This window comes from Salvia splendens, chromosome 5 (genome assembly GCF_004379255.2).
Source record: "Salvia splendens isolate huo1 chromosome 5, SspV2, whole genome shotgun sequence".
Taxonomy (NCBI): Eukaryota; Viridiplantae; Streptophyta; class Magnoliopsida; order Lamiales; family Lamiaceae; genus Salvia; species Salvia splendens.
In genome coordinates, this window is record NC_056036.1 from 35,473,103 (window position 1) to 35,496,291 (window position 23,189).

The window sequence follows — 23,189 nt, forward strand, 5'->3', positions numbered from 1 at the left end:
CGATCACACCGTGGCTGAATATTTGCGGTAAGAGACGAACGGGCCCAAATATTGCACACGTGTGGCTGAATCCCGCCGTTGCGCCACCTCACATGTCCTGCCCGCCACTTTCGTATGAGGCCCACAACCTGTTCGACGTTTTGACTCTATCGGAGATTTATATAAAAACTGTGGCTTGCAGCCCAGAGGGCCCGGGGAAAGAGAAGAAGAGTGAGAAACGTGGATCGGTTGTTCATGGCAACTTTAGCCTCTTTTCTCTCCTGTTCTCCTTCCCCTCATCCTCTCTCCCTTTCATTCCGCCGCCGTATTCTACCGCTTCCCCTGTCTCTTCTAGGTTTTACCCCTACCGCAAAATTTGGTAATTTCCGTCGATCGGGAATCCAAGTGTTTGCATCTTCAGCTCCTTCTTCGTCTGATTGGTTATACGCCGGTGACGAGAGTTCGGGTTCGAAGGTAACCAAAACTCTGAATTTCACCTCTTGTATGCTTAGTTTTTTGTCAATTTGGAATATCTTGGCGTAATTTTATACGAAAAATAACTTAGAGTTCTTTACTTGCGAAGTTGTATGTTAGTCGTCGGGGATCTCGGCGAACTAGTATTTTAGCAATAGGCTTTCTCCTTGATGTAGAAGCTTGTAATGAGGGTGTAAAATTGAAGATAATTTTCATTTTGCTATTATATACTCAAACTTTAGTATGCTAGAGATTTCCTTGCAATGGGAAAAACTTGGAACCGAACCTAAATGATGGTGTGCCTTTCAGAAATCAGTCCTTTTTAATTTAATACGAGATATAGAGCCCTTGGACGTGAGCCTTATTCAGAAGGATGTTTCAAATACCACTATAGATGCTATGAAGAGGACGATATCGGGCATGTTGGGTTTACTGCCATCAGAGCAATTTCAAGTGATGATTGATGCTTTGTGGGAATCTCTTTCCAAGCTGTTGATATCCTCAATGATGACAGGGTATGCTTACTCTTGTTGATGTTATATTGATCAGCTTATTGTCTACAAAATTGAAAACCTTAAACGTGTGGAATGCTGTAAAAATGCTTCAAAATGCAGTTTGCATACTTAACACTGATGAAAGAATGAGGAATGATGTACCTAGTATCCAGTTTCTTGACAGTCCCTTTGTGCTATTCCAAGATATAGTGCTTTATGCATATAGTTTCTGTCACTCCAAATTTGCATCATTCATATCGAGGACATTGTTCATGCAATTTATGAAACTGCTTATTCCTTAATTTTGTGGCATATTTTAATAAAGGGATATTGACACCTAATATCATGGAACTTTCAAAAAGTTGGGTTTTTTCCATGAACTTTGAAATTGACAAATAATATCACGAACTTTACCCCGAGTTTCTTATTTCCACAAATGAAAAAATTCCAGAAAATAATATCATGATAAAGGATTTTTTTCATAATTTCTCGACAACAACTTCGGGTGTTTCAAGATTGTCAATCTTTGAGAATAGTTTTTCTTGAAGCACACTCTCCAAATTTGTTCTTCAATCTATTAATATAGCCGGAATTTTTTCACTGGTGGAAATAACAAACTCGGGGTAAAGTTCGTGATATTATTTGTCAATTTCAAAGTTCGGGGGAAAAACCCAACTTTTTAAAAGTTCCATGATATTAGGTGTCAATATCCCTTTAATAAAAACATGAAGCAAGCAAGCTATGTGCTTGAGTAACTAAACAGTAAACGCTCAAATTGAATACATTATGTTTGCAGAACAATTTTTTATATATAAAAAATGGCTTTATCTAGCATCTAAAACATCATTTATGTACTGGCTTATGTTTCATTTTAAGAGAATGTATAGATTGATTGCTGAAACTTCCCTTGCTAAGGTAGCTGCCTTTGCATGTATAAATAGGTGATGCTTCTAGTTGTTACCTATTTATCTCTTGTTTCATGCAGGTACACTCTTCGAAATGCTGAATATAGGCTCAGCCTTGAAAGGAATCTTGAGATATATGAAGGAAATACCTATAACTTGAAAAATGAAGATTTGCAACTTGAAGCTGAGGAGGCACTGAACGAAGAGGGGAAGTGTGGAAACCACACCCAAGAGAGATTGTCACCATCTGATGCGTTTGAAGAGTGGACATGTAACATACCGGGTTTTGGTGAGATGACTCCTGAAGCTCGAAGATACATTTTGACGATGCATTCTCATTTGTCTTCAGTTAAAAAGGTATGTTTCTAGAAGTTTGTGATGGATATAGTTCATGTTCCCTGATTGACCTACCTTCTAGTTGATACTTGCTGTCATCTTGGAAACATTGACAGCTGGTCTTTTAGGATTAACTGAAGAATATAGTTGAGCATGTGCACCAAAAGTTTTCTGAACATTATAAAACAACGAAGTATAATTTCCAATTTCCAGAATATGTCTTACCATTACATCACAGCTTGGTTGCTCTGGAAATGTTTAGGAATAATTTTGTAGCATGTTTCTATTATTTAAGCTTTATTTGGAAACCTGTTGTCTTATTTTCTTGATGCATCGGTGGAGCATAGTTATTAAAGGTGCAAGGTACACCTGAGGCACAAAGGTTCCTGGAGCCTTAAGCACAAGTATCCTGTTTGAACAAAAGGCACATATATAAGGGGTGGTACAAAACTAAATACTCCCTCCGTCCCATCTCAAGTGATCAATTTCTTTTTGGCACGAGATTTAAGAAATTATATTAATTGAGATAATTGGACAGAGAATAAAGTAGTGAGGTAAAGAGAGAATAAAGTAAGAGAGAGTAAGGGGTTGTTTTTCCCTCACCATCAAAACAACCTTGCCCTCAATTTGCTAACCTCCATCCTCACTTCCTCATTGTACAGTTCACCCCAGTTGTTCTCCACTGCCACTCAGTCCACCACAGTCTGCATCACATGAAACCCTAGTTTCACGCACAACCTTGATTCCCTCAAACCCTGCTATTCTGCCCCCGTTTCCTGTATAGCTGCCATGCCATCACATGCTCCACCACTGCCCACTGCATTAGAATTCAGAAACCCTAATTTCACCGACCACTCATACCCCGACCCGTGCTCCCCGTCACGAGTCACCACCTCATGCTCAATCTCACCTGGTCCGCGGTCACTCAGCTCCTGTGCTTGTGTATCCAATTGGACCCTAGTGCACAACGTGGTCTGTCCTTTCGTTCGTTTTATCATCTCAACCGTCTTTACTCTACCATTGAACCTTTTGTTTTGTTCATATCAAACCTTTTGAATGTCCATGACAGGAACATCAAATATTTCAAATTGTAATTATTCATTTCGCCTCTTTTTTCCTTCTTTGAGTAAAGAATTAGAGGTAGAATACCATGCCACGTCCATCCTCTGACATGAATATATTGTGGTATAGAATCTAATTACTTATATAATAATATATACTTATCTTCGTCTATTGCTTTTGTAATAACTTGATAGATAGATTGAATCATGTTGTCCTTGCTTCTGGTATTCTAAAGTTATCTCCCTCATTATGCATTAAGATATAAGACACAATGATATATGTATTTGAATTATTTTAGTCTTATCATTGTTTCCATTGTGTTTGTGGGTTATAAAATTAATAGTTTTGGTTTTCTTTATGTCTTTTGATGCCTTTTTGTTGATTGAAGATTTTGAGGCCTATTCTCGTTTTCTGAAATTTTATTTGATATTTCACCAATCTTAGGAACTCCATGAAGTCAAGAGGAAAAGTTCAGCTCTTCAGATGCAGCAGTTTGTTGGGGAAGAAAAAAATGATTTGTTGGATTATTTAAGATCATTGCAACCTGAGAAGGTGAGGCTTCCATTATTCCATATACTAACTAACAACTGTTAACTATGAACTAGTGCATGTTTTGCTTCGATTACTTTCGAAGGATAGTGAACTAAATTAGTTTTGATAAATTGCATATCAATGGCCGTCATAGCTTTAATATCTCCAGCAAGCAACTCATTCCACCTCATTGAAGACTTTATAGTTTCTATCACTTTTCAACCTTTTTTGTTGGCTAGTAGTTCGTTTATGCTTCCAATGCATGCCTTTTCTTTTATGTATCAGAATCAAGTGTATGTTGGCCTACAGTAAAGTTTAATGTATTTATACCTTCGTACTTGATCATTAGTATCATTTTAGAGAGAAAAATTAATCTTGGGAGAGAGAAATACATTTTAGAGATCTTCTAATGTAAATTTATTGCTTGCTTGCATAATATTGTCAAAAAGCTATATACCCCCCACTTTTTAAATAGAAGAAAGACAGGCTTCATAAAGTATTTTCATGGTTGCTTTCATCATTCTTTTTTCCTTTTCTTTCTTCTCTTGATGTTATATGTGCTTGCCCCATCTTGGTAATGAACAGGTAGCAGAGTTATCAGAACCAACGTCGCCTGAACTAAAAGATACAATGCATTCAGTAGTACATGGTCTATTGGCTACGCTTTCTCCAAAGATGCACTCAAAAGGCCCTGATCTGGCTAACAACACTACTATAGGAACCGTAGATAGTGTAGTCGAAGGAGATTGCATTGACCTTGTCGAGAACACCTCTCTTCAGTTTCAGCCTCTTGTCTCATTGCCACGTGATTACCTCGCTCGTTTACTATTCTGGTAAGTACATATTTTCTACCTGTTCCTACTTCCACATCAAGACATTAAAATCCAAAGGACATATACACTTGTTTGTTTTCATTTATTTACATGAATGGATTCTTTGTTATATACAACCCCCGCACTGTTTCAGGTTGAATATTGGGAGAGCTTTTCGACCATGATTTCACTCCTATCCATTTCTCATTTTCAAAAGCAGACATGTTCATGAATCTTACTAATTGAAAATATGATAGACCTGAACAAGAGATGGTGTTTGTTTATGGGAAGTAACAATAGGAATGTGATATGTGTGTTTTTAGGTGCATGCTGCTGGGACATTACTTGAGGGGCTTAGAATACCGACTCCAACTTGTGGAGCTCCTTTCATTACCAAACGACACTTCCAGTGGCCAACACTTTGTTTAAAGAGATATCAACAGTTGTCAGCCGTCCCATCTTTCAAGATGCCTGCAAATCAGCACGTGATTTCTGGTGGAAACCTCGTTGATCAAAAAAAAGATATCTACAATAACTGTCTTCAATATTTTCTTCATGTCTCTGTATATGTCATTATGTAAATCATCTTCTTTTGTATCGAACCCTTGGGTGGATTCAACATCTCAATTCTCAAGTGTAAAAGACTGAATAATATCAAAGTAGGGGTTTTGTTTACTTCAAGTTCTAGCTACAGAATCTTCAACCCCTTAACTTCGCAAGTTAAAAAACGTCGATTTTGTAACTAATGAAACTATGAAGCGCTTTTAATGCATTGCTTCCGAACCAGTAAAATAAAATCTCTATGAATCCGCTTATCATACGTGTAAATTGAAAATTTCCCCTTTGAGCATCTCCGATAAGAATAGCCCAGTCATAGTCCAGCCACAAACTCCTCATGCCACATCATCAGCACTAAAACTCCTCATTTCATATCATCAGGACAAGCAACTGGACAAACAATAGCCCAGCCATAGCTCAGCCACAATAAACAAAATTATTAAAAACAAATAATTAACAATCACACAAAATACGAAATTAAATTTACGACACAGATACGGGAAAATTCAATAATAATATTAAAAATTTAAAAAGTACATTAATTTAAAAAATTACATTAATTAAAAAAAATCTAACGACGTGCAGTCCTCTGCGCCCACAACTCTTCAATTAAATCCTTTTGGAGTCGAATATGAGCATCCACTTGGCGCATGCCGGCATGTGCCTTGAGGCGGCCGACTTCATCAGCATCGTCATTGGCCCAACTAGTCAGTTGTACACCTTCATCTTCAACAATCATGTTGTGCAGGATAATACAGGCGTACATTAAAACAAGTGATGCGAATGAAAATAACGTGCAAATTGTTGGATATTTTAGTGTAATTGGATTAACTTGATTGATCAATATGATCATAATGAGACATCAAATAAGTTGGAAGTGCGGAGTGTACACTTATTTGAATTCGTTATGATTAGACGGGGGTTCGAGGGCAGCGCCCCCGAGTAGCGGGGTCCAAGGGGCAGCGCCCCTTCTGGGGTCGAAACGTAATTTCCAAAAGTTGAAGGACTAATTTGCAATATTTTGAGATCGAAATATAAATATACAGATCGCGTATATATAGTGTTTCGAAAAATTAAAAAAATATATGCTGGCCGATCGCTCGCCGATCGGGAGCCTGCAATGGCGGCCAGCCGATCGGCGAGCGCCCGAGGACCGGCGTGCGCTCGCCGTTTTTCTCGCCGATTTGGCGCTCACCAGCTGCAATGGTTCGGCGAGCGGACCGGCGAGCACCAGGGATCGGCTAGCCGGTGGGCTCGCCGCCATTGCGGATGCTCTTATGAAAACTATGAATTTGCTTATCATACATTGGAATTTAAAATTTGTAACGAAATCACGAATTTATTCAATAAAATAATCAGTCCATGAAAGAGTTTTGGAAAAAAAAAGTACTAGCAAAATCTTATATCAAATTTTTTTTATGGAACGCGACAGAACTTTACAATTTTTTTTATACAGTAAGGCTAAATTAAAGAATAAATTTTGGCAAAACACCTCCTTAAGTACTTGTACTTTGATTGTTTATTTGAATAGATCCTTATACAATTTTTCCGTTTTAGTAACTCCAACTTTTATATTCGATATATTTTAATTCCTATTTAACGGAACCGTTAACTTTTCGGTTATAAAATAACACATTATATATTAATTATTTAAATATATTCCACCTAATATCCTAATTGGAAAATATTAGCATAACTTGAAGAAAGAAATCAAACAAGAAAAAATAAAAGAAAAAAAACAAAAAAAAAGACCTCGGAAATAGTAAAACTTAAAATAAATATTTATAACTTTTTTTCTTGTTTTTATCTTTTTCTTCATGTTATGTTGATATTTTCCAACTAGGATATTAGGTGGAATATATTTAAATATTTAATATATGATGTGTTATTATTGTTATGAATGTTTTTCACCTTTGTTTAAATCAACAATGAAATATACTATCCGATACTCGTCCGAGTGACTATGCTTTGCCTGAAGCGACGTCGTTTGCTCTGTCTCCATCATCCTCGACCTCGACTCAGTCACTCCGCCTCTTCAAATAACCCCACAAGCGACCTCTCCCGCCTGCTGCAGGGCCCCATCCCTCGCGCTCACCTTCTCCAAGTTCACGCTCGCGTCTTCCTCCTCCACGCACACCAGAACGACCTCATCGCCACTCGTCTCATCGGCCGCTACCCCTCCAATTCCGCTCTCAAAGTCTTCAATCATCTGCGGAACCCTAATATCTTCCCCTTCAACGCCATCATCAGAGTGTTAGCCGAGGAGGGTTTTTCCTCGAACGCTTTTGTTATGTATAAACAGCTGAAATTCCGCCAAATTTCGCCCAATGATTTGACATTTTCATTTCTATTCAAGGCGTGTTCTAGAGGCGCTATCGGTGGGGATACTGTTAAGCTAGTGCATTCTGATGTCTTCAAATATGGTTTCATTTGTGATCCTTTAATCTGCAATGGACTGCTGATGGTTTACGCCAAGGCGGTGAAGGATTTGAGCTCTGCTCGCAAACTGTTCGATGAAATGCCTGACAGAAATTTGGTTTCTTGTTGGACTTCTTTGATTTCTGGGTATGCTAAGATTGGGTTGGCTGGTGATGCCTTGGAGCTTTTTGTGATTATGCTCAAGGAGAATTTGTGCCCTGAAAGTGATACTATGGTTAGTGTATTGTCTGCGTGTTCAAGCCTCACTGCTCATCAAGTTGAGAAATGGGTGAATTCATTGACACAGTTAGTAAAGAGTGCAGCTTGGAGTGATTTAGCCTGCGATTTTGTGAATACTGCACTCGTTTATTTGTATGGTAAATATGGAGATGTGGAAAATAGTAGAAATTCGTTTGATGAGATATCTGATGATGGAAAAAAGACTGTTCTTTGCTGGAATTCTATCGTAGGTGCTTATGTTCAAAATGGTTGTGCATTGGAGGCTTTGGACGTTTTCAAATCAATGATGGAGGACTATAACTGTCGTCCAAACCACGTAACCATGGTTAACGTGCTCTCTGCTTGTGCTGAGGTCGGTGATTTGGATCTTGGCTCGTGGGTTCATGAATACTTGAGGAGTGGAGGGCAGAAGGGTGTGCTATCATCAAATGTCAATCTTGCTACTGCATTGATTGATATGTATTCAAAATGTGGGGATTTGGACGGTGCAAGGGGGGTGTTTGAGCAGATGAGCATGAAGGATGTGGTCTCATTCAACGCCATGATCATTGGCCTTGCTGTCAATGGCAAGGGTGATGAGGCTCTCAGGCTTTACTCCAAGATGCAAGAGCTTTCTCTGCATCCTGATTCTGGAACTCTACTTGGAGTGTTGTGTGCGTGTAGCCACTCTGGTCTGTTAGATAAAGGGCGTGAAATTTTTGAAGGGATGCTCCGGAGCAATTCAGTTATCCCTAAATTGGAGCACTATGCTTGCTATGTTGATATCTTGGCCCGGTCTGGTCTCATTGATGAAGCACTTGGTGTGGTCGCCTCCATGCCTTTCGAACCTAACAACTTTGTGTGGGGCGCACTGCTTGCTGGCTGTGTGCTCCACAATAGGTTGGAGCTGGTTCAGGCTCTCTCCACTGATCTTGTCAAGGTTGATCCCATGAATTCTGCTGGTTACATTATGCTTTCCAACTCGTTTGCCTCAGATTGTCAATGGCGTCGTGTCATGAAAACGAGAGGGGTTATGAGGGAGAAAGGCGTCGCCAAGCAGCCAGGGTGTAGTTGGATCAAGATTGGTGGCATTGTGCACGAGTTTGTCGCTGGATCTGCATCGTGTTGTGAGTTTGAAAGTGTTCATCAAGTGTTGGAATCATTATTGAAAGAAATGAGACTGGTTGGTTCCTAGTCTTTGCCTTTTTCCTAGAATTTGGTGAAGCTTGTCGATGCAGAAAGAGGAGAGCCTCGTGTCAGATTGTCTGGAGATCGGAGCATGTGGTGATTTAAGATACCTTAAGATACCTTTATGTCAAATAGGCTAATGTGTTCATACTGCCTTAGAAATAGTACTATAAATTTTTTAAAAAAATTATGCAGCAAGTTTGATTGCTGCATTGCTTGCCCGTTTGGAATACAACACTTAAAAAAAAAACTAGCTATTTATTCAAGTCCTAGTATCTCGGTGAGATCGATATTGAAATACAGTTCGGGAACCAGTCAGAAGATCTGTGGTCTAGTACTCGACGCCTTCACATGGAGAAGTAGCAAGCCAACTACGATTTTTTGGAGAATTAAGAAGGTATAATTCCTATTCAGTAGAAAAGCATGTTTTAGGTTTCAATTAATCTTAAAACATGTTTTAATTCAAGTTATGAGCATGCTACATGTGATAATTACGCGAATAGATTTTGTCTAAATAATCCGTTGAATTGATCGAAATTATTATGTGATTTATTTGTATGTGCTTCTGCTGCCAAGCCCTTCAAACAATACTAGCACCTCTAGACATTGATCACCACTACCCAAGATATCAGGATTCTTGGATTGCGAAAAATCTGCACTATTTGATAAATCAAAGTGGTGCATAATCAATATCGTATGCCCAATGTTATGCCAACAATGATTAAGAAATAACAATCACTGAGACCTCGTCTTTCAGTAAATAGCAAGAAAGACTTATCTCAACTGTTAGATCCTTCAGTGTTATACTACACCAGTGTCGTTTATTTCCTAAGGTAAGGAAACATGCGAACTGACACTTCAACCTTTCATGATAGGTAGCCAAAGCCTATCTAAGTTGTGAAATTTTATTTCTCTTTTGCAAAGAACTGACTGCGTCACCTTCTGTGAACGTCATTCACGACCAGTCTACTATGCAGAAGAATTAGACTTGTTTGCTTCTTATACATTTAAATGTTTGAGAAACATCTTATAAATGCATAAGCAAACACCAATGCGATAAAATTACTTCTTCTCATCTTAGGTTAAAAATGGATTGTAGAGTTTATTGTATACAAGCAATTGTATTCGTACAACATGCTCGAAATATATTTTTTCAGTATACCAATCCTAACAGTAGAAATGATGGGGAAGGGAGTATTTATAGGAGAAAAATTGAAAAAAAAAATTTGATTTAAAAAAAATTGAAACCGGCGGTTTAGGGTTGAACCGGTGGTTCAGTCCACAGTTTCTGACCAAAACCGCCGGTTTCTGATGAAAAATCGGCGGTTTCTGACCACATCTATGCAACACTACACCTGAAAAGCATGCAAAGCCTAGGATCTAGCCGGAAAACCTACTTGAACCGTTGAACTGCTGGTTCGAACCGGCGAACCGACGGTTCCGGTTTCTCAAATTCTTGAACCTGAACCGAACCGTCTGAACCGCTGAACCGTTTGCCAGTTCAAACCGCAGCGCCTGTTCCAGGTTACGAACCAGCAGTTCGGTTCGGTTTGTGCATGTCTAATGTCATCGGCGTGTATTGCATGTGAATGGCTATGATTTTCCCCACTTTCCTAAAGATAGATGTCTCGTATATTAACTGCGTCAAATTAATGGTTTATCATGACATCGGTGAATTAAAAATAAACTAGTATAATAATGTAAACATAAATTCGGAAACAGATCTTAATCAGCTTTGGTCCGTGAATGTAAACATAAGCTGTTTTCGCAAAAACTATTTTAAACTATTGATTCCGTGTATATACAAGAACAATTATTTATAACGAGATGAATTAATATATGCGACTGTTATAAGGTTTCGTTAATTAGTAATTAGATTCACGCAATAGTGCGTAGACAAAACATAAATTGTACTTGGATTATGGTTATATATGAGATGGGTCAAATTGCTTATGCCCCACTTATCATTACAATAATTTGGTGTTTTTGGCCTTTTGTAGGAGTATATACTATGTTTTACTTAATTCGTAATCACATTTAGTAGACTGTATTGATAATGTCAATTTCGAGTTGAGTTGGACTTTAGAATGATTTAATTTGGCAACGAAAATGGTCATAATTATCTTCGATCGATAAAAGATAAAGAGATGGATGTTGATAGCGATCATAAAAACATCTTTAATTATTTAACAACTTTAAACAAATGGATTTATACTTGAGGGAATCTAACTTTAAAACTATGATTAAGGGGATTGCTAGACAGTACATAAACATTAGACAACTTCTGGATTGCAAAATGAAAATTGAAAATTTTGAATGTATTTTCAAATTCCATAATATATTATCGGTTGCCGAATAGAGAAACAATAAAACCATAACTTAATCTTAAATTATAATGAGTCATGCCAATCAAACAATACCAAATACTATATATTTATTCATTTATAGTAAAGGTTTTGATCCATGTAAAATTAAATCTAAATATAAAAACCCCTCAGATCAGGCTCGCCCTCTGCCGCGGCCGCCACGTCCCCCGAAGTACCTCTCCATCCCCATCGAATTTGCCGCTTGATAATATGATGACTGGGCGGCGGCCTGGCCGAGGCTGAGCCTGGCGATTTGGGATTCGAGTAGAGCTTCCCTGATGTGGAAATCGGAGTTGCCGAGGGAGAGGAAAGGGGAAGAATTTGGGTTTCCGAAGGGCAAAAAAGTGGAATTAGAATGGTTTCCAGTATCCGATTGAAGATAGGGGTTAGCGAAAAAGGCATCCGGCGGCGGCAGAAGGTTTCCGGGCATATGGCGGTGAATTCATGAGAGGGAAACCAATCAACATCATCATGACGTTCCATGGTAACCGATGGAGCAGCAAAGGCAATTTCTTGATTAAGAGTTAATGGTGAAATTTAAAGTTTAGAGGAAGGCGGCTATATATATAATATATGGGAAGCTGTATCGCAGAAGATTTGATTCTACCACAAAATATGAAACCGATCGTTTTTAGGGTTTTACTTAAGATTTTAATCGTCTGCATGCATACACACACATTATATGTACATAATTATATCCTATCTTTATGAAATCTTTTCAACAAATACATCAAAATTTTCCAAATGCGCCGTTCCTAATTGTGAACACCACCATGTATCCTTTTTCACCAACACAAGAGTGTTTATACTATTGCTTAAATTATTATTTACATAAATATAGCGTTAAATTAAGCTCTTATTCAAACAAAATTCAAAACTTGACAATTTCTTTATTAGTATATATTTTGGACGAGTTTATAAATTTAAAATTTTGGATTTTGTTCCTTTGTGTAGTGCCAGGGACGGAAATAGAAATTTATATAAGCTGCTAAAATTCTTTAAAAATGCCATATAAATGATATTTTCATAAATCGTACATTTCCTACTTATTTCACAAAGTTTAGTCAAATAATCACATAACATTTGAAATATAATATTAAATTACGAAATTTTAATTTTCGTATTTTGGTATATTTAAAACAATGTTGTTTCATTAAAATAAGAGAAGAAAAATATTAATTTTAATAAAATGCATCATTTTAAATAGCATCCTAAGTCGATGGAGCATTTTGTACACGTATAAGATAAGTGAAAAAACTTTAAAAATCATAATTTAATATTCTAATTTTAAACAATATTTACAATTGAAAAAATTAAAAAATATACTCCCTCCGGCCCCCTTAAGATGACACGTTTTCCTTTTTAGATTGTCCCAACTAAAATGACACATTACCTTCTTTAGAAACTTTTTCTCTCCAATTAATACACCCAATCACTTTTTCTCACTCCTATTAAAATATTCATATTTCTTTCTCTCTATTTTAATACTTACACTCACATTTTCTCTCTCCAATTAAAGATTTTAATCAATAACTCCTAAAATCCCGTGCCGGCCAAGAAATGTGTCATCTTAGCGGGGACGGAGGGACTACTATATAATTAAATATTTTAATTTTAGACCTACTAGATTGACTAAAATTTAATTAAATTTTATAATTTAAATTACTATTAATACTTTTTATATTACTACTAGAGAAATACAACAAAACCAAAGATATTCAAAGTATATTATAGCCAGAATTTTTTCGTTGGTAATAAATAATAAACTCGGGTAAAGTTCGTGATATTATTTGTCAAATTGAAAATTTATGGAAAAAACTAACTTTTTAAAAGTTCCATGACATTAGGGGTCAATATCCCTACTTAAAATTGTGTGCCAAGTCAAAGTTGGACCATAAATCATGAATGGAGGGAGTATAACTATAAATTTAATGTCGATAATCTCTACATACATCAGTTTTGAATCACATACTCATGTTAATACCTTCTCTATCCCACTATAAGTGAAGGTTCTTTTGGATACAAAATTTAATAAATACTACTAATATTTAAAGACTTTGGAAAGAAAATAAAATAGTAGATAAAATAAAATAAATGAGCTCAAAATAACCAAGTAAGAAAGAGTAATCGTGTTATATTTTGCCAAAAAAGTTTGACTCAGTTTAGTTGGAAGGTCCCAAAAACGATTATGAGCTGCTTATAATAATGAGACGGAGGGAAACAACAGTGTCTTGTTTTTATACATAACAATATTGTAAATAAGATAATTACTAAAAAAATACATCGTAAATAAGGTATTTTTTTATAGGTGCAAAACTTAAAATCATATCCCGAGCGCCATCTCAAACCTCAACATACATACCCTCTAAAATAGATCCATAAAAGAAAATGAAACTAAAAAACTCTCGAAATAGATTGTCACAAAATCCACAATTCTACATTTCTGCAAAGAAATTGGTTGAATTGTCAAGTTTGCTTCCCTTGCCTATATTTTTCCTCTTGGTCCCTGCAAACATTACCAAGAGCACACTAGTTCATAAGATATTTGTAGTAATTATTTTCAACAAGATTAGCTATTCTCAATCCAAATAAAGTGATGCAGTTAATTATAAGATGCATCAACAACACACACAGAGTAGCGTGGCTCCAAGAACACTAACTAAGATCAAATAAAACGAATTCTACCAAAGATGAAAAATTCAAGAACTTTACCTTGCACTCTATAAATTGAAAAATGAAATACGAATAAACGATATTGGGCTTACCTTTAGAAGGTTTTGGGATACTTGCATCAACGTCCATCCCATCGCTATCACTATCTGAAGCAGCAGAACGATTTGCCATGATAGTTTCAGATCCTTGCAGCAATTCATCCAGATCCCAAAGCTATATTTATTCACATTACATAGTAGGTTCAGAACATAGATTATGCAATCCAACATTTAAAACAAGCTATATACAGATAAAATAGATAGATAAACCAAACGTAGATTTTCATTTATGAATACAGCAGTTGTGATGTAGAGAGACCCTGACCTTTAGTGTTTGATCATGGGATATGCTACCAAGAAACTTTTTATCATGAGAAAAAGCTGCAGTTCAAGACAACTAATTAGCAGTGAGAGATAACCAAAAAATGCAAAAGAATTATCGAATTGGTTTGCTTCTGACTACAAGAACTTAAAACTTCAAATTATCAGTTTGGGAAAAGGAATGAAGTCATACCAAGACGTTCCACAGGGTATTCGGAATGCTCAGCAATTGGCTGAATTATTCTATTGGGCAGTATACCCACCAGGCTATCAAGACAATAAGAGAAAATATAAGTTAACCTTAAAACTGAAAAATGTCAATTGTTTGGTTTTATACAAAACCCTCACCTGATTATTCCATTCTCTGAACCAGTTATCAATCTCTCTTCATCAAGCTTCAGATTTAGAATTATTTCATAAGACAAACTGAGGAAGCAGAAGAGAACTTGCAAAAAGGAAAAAGATCATCATGAAAGTACTTACCTTTAGCATGGCATCAACAGAGTTGGGAGAGAGATCAACAAAACGATCGCTAATTATAAAAAACTATTATCAATATCAGCCTAAAATAATTAATGCAAACCAAAGTAAAAAAGGATCGTGCAGGGTCCTCTATTCCATACAAATATGGTTAAGACTTAAACATGTAAACAGAAAAATAGACATCTAGGAAAAGAATATACCTGCAATCCTTGAAAAATCCCCATGAGTACAACAACAATGTTCCACTTTGTGTTCCACATACAACCTTTCTACCGTTCTAGTCCAAAGAGGGGAAAGTGAAATGCAACAGTTAAGCATATCAAAATATTAATTAATCTGGAAAGATATAAAAAATATGTTTCATCGCTCACTAAAATAATAATAAAAGCAAAATCAGTGAGTGTCTTTCTACAGGAAGTTAAGACCAACCTTCATAATCACAACAGAAAGCAGCTCGTCTTCAGAGAACTCGGATCGAGTTTGAACCTGATGTACAATAATAACCCATATTCATTTGTTGACAAATGGTAATTGATAAAGGGACTGACAACAAGATACAATCAAAATGACCAAATACTAAAAGAAGTTAAAGAACATACCTTATTGCTCCTTAAATTGCAAACAGATAAAGTGCCATCCCCACTATTATAAGAGATTTCATAAAAGAAAAAGAATATATAAGAGAAGTGGAAATGCCATTAAGTGGTCGGCATCCCATGCATTGGATGTAGTAGAAAAAATGTTATCATGTGATGAATTTGCATCAATGCAACAAACTAACAAAAGATTCAAACTATGAAGCAAATAGAAGATAGATAGTATGTTCTCTCTTAACATGAAAATAGGGCTGTCTACACCCAGCATATGAAATTTGGTTTCAGAGCCGAATGCTGAAATGAAGGAAAATGGTAACAAAATTTCAGAAATCAATAGATTCTACTTCCCTGCCTCCCAAAACACGAAAGGAAAGAATAAAAGGACAAAAAATGTGGAGGACCCTGCCCTATATCACAATAAGTTCAACTAGAACACACTTGATAAACACGGGGGCCTATATTTTAGCGAAAAAAATAACATTTGCAGGACTTCAACAGACAAAAGTTTGTGAGAACACACACATGCACACATACAGAGGACAAGACTACCTTGTCCCAATCAACTTCATGGAGTCCGATGCAAATGTCATATCTGAAATATATTCTTCATGAACATGTAAAGTGTTGCAGCAAGTACGTTGCCTGGTATCCCATACCTGCGATAGCAGTACGAAGAAGAATGAAAATATCTTCATTACTCATGAGACAGTTAAAAGAGAATGTCTCAGCAGTTGGCTACTTGGCAAAAATGACACTCTCCCTACCAATAAATAGAGACTCAACATTCTATCACTGAAACAGAAAGTGAATCTAACAATAACATATCAATGGCTAAACTCTGTTTACTCGAACAAAGAAGAACTAGGAGCAGAATTCTTGATTTTGATGTAAAAGTTGGTGCCAGGGGACAGATTGCATTTTAAATAACAATGCACAGTCCATACAAATATTCCAGGTTGAAGCTAGAAGGGACTCAGAGTCTCAGACTGATCAAAAAGTGATTTTACTAGGAATAAAATAGGGTGCAAATTTCACTGGACTCAGACAAGAATAAATAGGATAATAAATTCCAATGCATTTAAGTATGTCCAGTCTGAGGGAGCTACACAGTAGCATTTATGTTTTGAAAATATTTGATCAACTTTGAGAACTTAAAACCACCAAAATACATCACTCAATTGCTGCTCCTAGAGTTTTACAGAGTTTAGTATAAGTTAAAACAAGCACAATTCATTTAGCAGTGTCAAACACCCAACAAATATAGCACACAACTACAATACACACTTTTGAGTCATAAGGTGTATGGAACTTCACCTTGATACAACCTTCATCATCACCGGAAGCAATGGTAGATTCGGTCAAGTTAACTATTCGATTTACAGCAGACCTACATGTTTGACAAGTGATCATTCTAGTTTCAGAAAAAGTGACTCTACATCTCTGATGGATGTTAATAGACTCATAAATGAGAAAAAAAAATATTTGTATAAAAACATACTCATGAGAATTATCAAGGCGTGAAATCGGCGCACCAGTTTCGACATCTGTTGCAAGAATGGAAAAATCTGGAGAGCCGGTGACTATAGCTGAGCACGAAATTCAATTTCAGTAGATGAAACTGTACGGAAAAAAAGTGACACATCAACAATCAGTACTAGAGAACAAAAATTACCACGCCCTTCGTTGACGAAACGGAGAGCTCTACATGATTCGGTATGAGCATTCACTTCCAGGAGCCTGATAATCAACAGAAGCATAAAAATTTAACTAAACCAACACATGAAATTGAGAATATTGATTCGCCAATTATAAAATTGTACCTTTGAGGCGTAGCTTCTGCCTCATAACGGTACCTAATGCATAGAGACAAAGTATTCATCAGCAACAAAATTCATATGATAGAGAATTGGATAGTGCAACTGAACTCACAGTAGGAGGTGGCCGGTGATGAGACCGGCGGCAACGAGATTAGTTGATGGATGAAAATCGAGATCAAATGGAAGCTTTTCCAAATCAATCTCCATTTATCAATAAAAAAAGATAGAATACAAAAGATACGGTACAGCCTACAACTGAATATTGTGATTTACAGAGGAAGTAATAAACCTTAAAACGCCAAATTATAATCTCTAAAACCTGAACACAGAACTCACATAAACCCTAAACCCCCAAAATATAATCACTAAAAAAACGCTGAATTTTATTGATTTTGGGCCTAGGCCCACAAATTGAAGCACTATCTATCTAGTCATTTAAATATTGAAAAAATAATCAAATTATTGAAATCGTACACAGTTAAGAATTGGTAATCGATTAGTAAACTGTATGTTTGGTTGTCATCTAATTTGTGAACTGGATATTTGGATGATCAATGAGCTAGATCATCTAATTTGTAAACTGGATGTTTGGTTGTCTTGTCTTGTCTTGTACAGCGATTTTATGCTATCTTACGTAAGTGAAAAAAAATAACAAGTACATTTAGTAGATCGACCAAAACAAATATTCGTCTCCAACATTAATTTTATTGTTGAACTCATATCTAAAAATATTTAGACTAAAGTCTCAAATGGTCCTTAACATATTACGATTTTTTGATTTTGGTCCAAAACATTATCTTTTGAATTATTCGGTCCATCACATTTGAAAACAGGTCACATTTGGTCCTTTTTAGACGGTTCCGTCAAATTTTTGACGATTTTAATTATCGGGTCACAAATCCGTCACTAACACAAACCAAGCTCAACACCGCCCCTTTATGCCCTTTCAAGCAGCAAGCAACGAAGAAATCCATCTCTTCATCGTCGCCGCCGTCGTCTCTCCTCTCCCAAACCAGAATCACTCTGCCGCCGCTGGAGGCCAACCCTGCCCCATCCGGCGTCAGCGCGAGAGCATTCACGCTCGAATCGTGCTTCAATAGTGTCGTCTTCAAGCTCCGTTTTCTCCTGTCGTTGGAGGCGGAGGCTCTCCACACCTTGATCTTCCCGTCGGCGGAGCCGGTGTAGACGGTTCCGCCGAAGGAGGCGACGACGTTCACGACGTCGGAATGATCTGAACCGATGGAGTCAATGCAAGCCATACCGGAAGATGTTTTCCACGTTTTGAAGCTCTTATCCCATGAGAATGAGTAGAGCTCGCCGCGATCGCCGTCGACGGCTAGTCCGGAGACAACGTCGGCGTGCTGGATCCATAAATTATAGTTGTGGCGGCGGATTTTGACGTAGTTTTTGGCGGATAGGCAGTTGAAATCAATAGGTGATTTTTCAATTTGGGGGAAATTGGAGCTGTCCAAACCCTAATTTTGCAATCCTGGTGCGCGGTGAAGATTTTTCCGCCGGTGAAGGTGATTGATTTGGCCCAGCCCGACCCGAACGGTGTTCAGCTCGCCGGCAGACATGCGGCCGGTGGAGGCGGCGTTAGTGACGGATTTGTGACTCAGTAATTAAAACCGTCAAAAATTTGACGGAACCGTCCAAAAAGGACCAAATGTGACCCGTTTTCAAATGTGAGGGACCGAATAATTCATAAGATAATGTTTTGGACCAAAATCAAAAAATCGCAATATGTAAGGACCATTTTGAGACTTTAGTCAAATATTTATAATATTAGACACACCAGTATCTCAATAATGGCACACAATTTTCATATGAGTATTAACTTTAACATAGTCCATTTGTGAACTCGGAGTCGTCGCAACTGGAAAGGTCATATTTTTGTTGAATATTACTATAAATTTTGGATCGTAACGTAATAGACTCCATATGATCGGAGACTTTTCTCCTTATGGATGAGAAATTGAGAATTGTGCTTAGGCCATCCGCAATGGGGCGGACGATGGCACGCCCGATGGCGCGCATATTTGCGCAAGCCGACTGCCACTGATTGCCAGGGTGTGATGCAGATGCACGAGACGACGCACGGGTTTCCTGGGATGCTCGGGAGCATCGACTGTATGCACTGGCAGTGGAAGAATTGTCCGACGGCGTTGAGAGGCCAATTCACAAGTGGATACAAGGGCAGCCACCCGACGATGATCCTCGAAGCCGTCGCTGACCATCGACTCTGGATCTGGCATGCTTACTTCGGCGTAGCCGGGTCGAACAACGACATTAACGTCCTCAACTCGTCCACCCTCTTCACCGAGCAATGTAACAGCAACGGCCCGACCATCGAGTTCACTGCCAACAGACGCAATACCATATGGGGTTCTACTTGGCCGATGACATCTACCCACGGTGGCCAGTTTTCCTAAAGACGATCAGCTGCCCAATTGGTGAGAAGACGGTTTTATTTGCGCAAAAGCAGGAGTCGGCGCGGAAGGATATCGAACGGGCATTTGGTGTGCTCCAATCACGGTGGGCAATTGTGAAAGGGCCGGCTCGTTCCTGGTACAAGGAAGTCATCGCCGATGTCATATATGCGTGCATAATCATGCACAACATGATAGTCGAGAATGAAGGCGGAAGCATCACCGATTGGAATGAAGATGACCGTGCATCTAGCTCGTCCGGCACGTCGACCGAGACACCCGATAGAGGGTTACCGTTAGGCTTCAATGAGGTTCTATCTAGACAGACCTCAATGCGCAACCAACAGGATCATGCGCAACTCATGAGCGACATGATTGAAGAAGTGTGGGCTAGTAACCGCCGTCGCTGAGTTTGCGTTTTTTTTAATTCGCATTGTAATGTATTAATTTTTATTAAATGAAATGAAGTTTTTGAAATTCGTATTTTAATTTATTAGTTTTTTTAAATTCGTATGGATTTTATAAATATTAAAAAAATATGATGTAGCGCGTTATAGGGCGCGCCTTAGGGCGTCCCACTGCAAGTGGGGAGATAGGAGGATAAAACTGATGACGTGGCGCGCCATAGGGCGCCCCACTGCTGATGCCCTTAAAGTTCATCTCTTTGAATGACTTGAGCAATTTCCCTTTTATAGAAAAATAAAATAAAATACTTAATTTTTACTATGCATTATTTTATGGGATAGATCAAAATATATTATACTAGTAGATAATATCGTCTCGAAATAAATTCTTGTGTAACGTGTGTTGAAGGACTTTATTCGAACATATCATTGTACCATTCGTGTAGACACTTTTGCTTTTCACATGTAATAACAAAATAAAACAATCTAATTGAGGATCCTTCATTTGGAAGCAACTTATAATTTATAGAACCTTTTGTCTATGCTCTTTTTTAATACTAATGTACTTAACTATATGAACAAGCAACACACACTTGACTTGACCCATGTGCAAACATATAATTGTGCGTAGTATAGATTATTAATACTCTCACCGCCCTTCAAATATGCTGCTAGAATAAATAAATTTATAAATAACAAGGTTTTTAATGTGTAAATTTTAATGTATAAATATATGATTGTGCACAGTAGATAATTCTCTCTCTTATTTTACGTTCTATCTACTTAAACTATTTTAAATATATCATTTTTTCAAAACGAGTATAAAAAAAGGCATCTCACGTATAGTGGAACGGAGAGAGTACTAATTAATACTCCATATTCATTACTAAAAGTTAATGCTTGAACAAATCCAATTTAAAATAATCAATCATAATAATTCATTACTAAACAAAATCCTGTTTGAATATAAAAAGGTAATCATAAATCCTAATTGGATCCAAATGACATTGTAAAAATACATAAGACAATAGAGAATGAAATTTTGGAGTACTTTTATATATATTCAAATAAAAAGCACAATTTTAGGATACTATACGTTAAAATCCATTTTATATGCAATTGCATAAATGTGAATATAAATCTAACTCAGGTGGGAATGAGTGGACTACAACAAAAATACAAACGGCGGAACATGTAATTATTCCCACTAAAATCTACAGTGCAAGATAACAACTTGCCAAATTTATTTCTCTATCAGAGCATCTCCAATAACCGGCGTCACCACCGCGACGCCGATTTTTCGCCCACGCCGGTTTGACGCCGAACCATTGGAACCGGCGTGGGCGAAATCGGCGTCAAAATCGGCGTCGCCATGCCGATTCCCGCGCTGACGCCGGTTCCGACGCCGATCCTCACGGGCGCCATTGTGAGTCCCTGATCGGCGCCAAACCGGCGTCAAATTTTTAATTTTTTTTTAATTCGAATTTTAAAAATTCGAATTTAAAAAAAAAATTAAAAATACTATTTATTTATGGAAATTGTTTTTAATATTTAAAAACAATTTTTACAAATAAATTTATACAAGAAATTCGTAATAGCCCATATATATTTAATGGGCTTGCGAATTATGAAACCATTTTAGGTTGTCTCTCTTTTATAGAGACATCCTTGAATATTTTATGTTCCACATTCGATGTGGGACAAAAACCTCTCTAGGTAGTCTCTCTTTTATAGAGACATCCTTGAATGTTTTATGTTTCACATTCGATGTGGGACAAAAATCATTTTAGGTTGTCTCTCTTTTATAGAGACATCCTTGAATGTTTTATGTTCCACATTCGATGTGGGACAAAAACCACTCTAGGTTGTCTCTCTTTTATAGAGACATCCTTGAATGTTTTATGTTCCACATTCGATGTGGGACAAAAACCACTCTAGGTAGTCTCTCTTTTATAGAGACATCCTTGAATGTTTTATGTTTCACATTCGATGTGGGACAAAAATCATTCTAGGTTGTCTCTCTTTTATAGAGACATCTTTAAATGTTTTATGTTCCACATTCGATGTGGGAAAAAATCATTCTAGGTTGTCTCTCTTTTATAGAGATATTCTTGAATGTTTTATGTTGCACATTCGATGTGGGACAAAAATCATTCTAGGTTGTCTCTCTTTTATAGAGATATCCTTGAATGTTTTATGTTCCACATTCGATGTGGGACAAAAATCATTCTAGGTTGTATCTCTTTTATAGAGACATCCTTGAATGTTTTATGTTTCACATTCGATGTGGGACAAAAATCATTCTAGGTTGTCTCTCTTTTATAGAGATATCCTTGAATGTTTTATGTTTCCATATAGAAATATTGTACTTTTTTAATTGTACTTTTTAATTTTTGTACTTTTTTAAAATTATTGTAATTTTTTTTTAAAATTAATATACTTTCTAAATTTTAATAGTATTATTCGAATTTCCCGTATTTGTCTCGTAAATTAAATTCCGTATGTTGATACAAGTGTAAATTAAATTATATAATTGTTATTAGTGATGTGGATAGGTAGTGTGAAGGCTATGTGAGGGCTATTTGATGTCCAGTTGATGTGGCAGGAGAATTGTAGTGCTGATGATGTGGCAGTGTGAAGGCTATTTGATGGCTATTTGATGTCCGTGCTTATTGGAGATGCTCTCAAATTTGATTTAGATTTTTTTGAGCTACCTCAACCTTAGTTTAAAATGATATATTCATAAAATGAAATTGATCTCCAGACACATTTTTACAATGTCATGAACAAATGTTCGGCAATACATGATTTCCTAAACAAAGATACTCTAACAAGCTTCGCATATTTATTTTAAACAATATATACGTGAAAATACACCTCGTGTTTATAGATTTCCGTTTAATGATATTTAAACATTAACAAACAATCATTTAAATAAAAAAAATTAGTAAAATTATGTTCAATTTGAAATAAAATATTCATAAAATTTCAATTATCTAATTTTTTGGAATATTATGACATGCCAAAATATATATGAACCGAAAGGCAAAAAAAAATCATGACATGTAGTAGTATATGTTTTATTG

General features: G+C 36.8%; 3 protein-coding genes across 3 annotated transcripts; 2 read left to right on the top strand and 1 right to left on the bottom strand.

Annotated features, from left to right (window-relative positions):
• The first annotated feature begins 170 nt into the window (after window positions 1–170).
• On the top strand, window positions 171–5,268 carry LOC121805152. Its single transcript, XM_042204937.1, has 6 exons — window positions 171–453; window positions 763–968; window positions 1,933–2,209; window positions 3,695–3,802; window positions 4,367–4,614; window positions 4,917–5,268. Exons 1-6 carry the CDS (start codon window positions 235–237, stop codon window positions 5,020–5,022), a joined length of 1,164 nt encoding a protein of 387 aa, XP_042060871.1. The 5' UTR covers window positions 171–234; the 3' UTR covers window positions 5,023–5,268.
• Window positions 5,269–7,100: 1,832 nt separating this feature from the next.
• On the top strand, window positions 7,101–9,237 carry LOC121805301 (pentatricopeptide repeat-containing protein At3g12770-like). The gene has a single exon (XM_042205107.1). It carries the CDS (start codon window positions 7,115–7,117, stop codon window positions 8,981–8,983), a length of 1,869 nt encoding a protein of 622 aa, XP_042061041.1. The 5' UTR covers window positions 7,101–7,114; the 3' UTR covers window positions 8,984–9,237.
• A 4,384-nt stretch (window positions 9,238–13,621) lies between these two features.
• LOC121804855 (WD repeat-containing protein 55-like) lies at window positions 13,622–17,815 on the bottom strand. Its single transcript, XM_042204553.1, has 15 exons — window positions 17,383–17,815; window positions 17,274–17,306; window positions 17,126–17,190; window positions 16,952–17,039; window positions 16,768–16,840; window positions 16,003–16,109; window positions 15,457–15,499; window positions 15,287–15,343; window positions 15,058–15,134; window positions 14,858–14,906; window positions 14,723–14,769; window positions 14,568–14,641; window positions 14,379–14,434; window positions 14,108–14,228; window positions 13,622–13,848 (listed from the first exon to the last, which is right to left on the bottom strand). Exons 1-15 carry the CDS (start codon window positions 17,475–17,477, stop codon window positions 13,778–13,780), a joined length of 1,056 nt encoding a protein of 351 aa, XP_042060487.1. The 5' UTR covers window positions 17,478–17,815; the 3' UTR covers window positions 13,622–13,777.
• Between the last annotated feature and the right edge of the window lie 5,374 nt (window positions 17,816–23,189).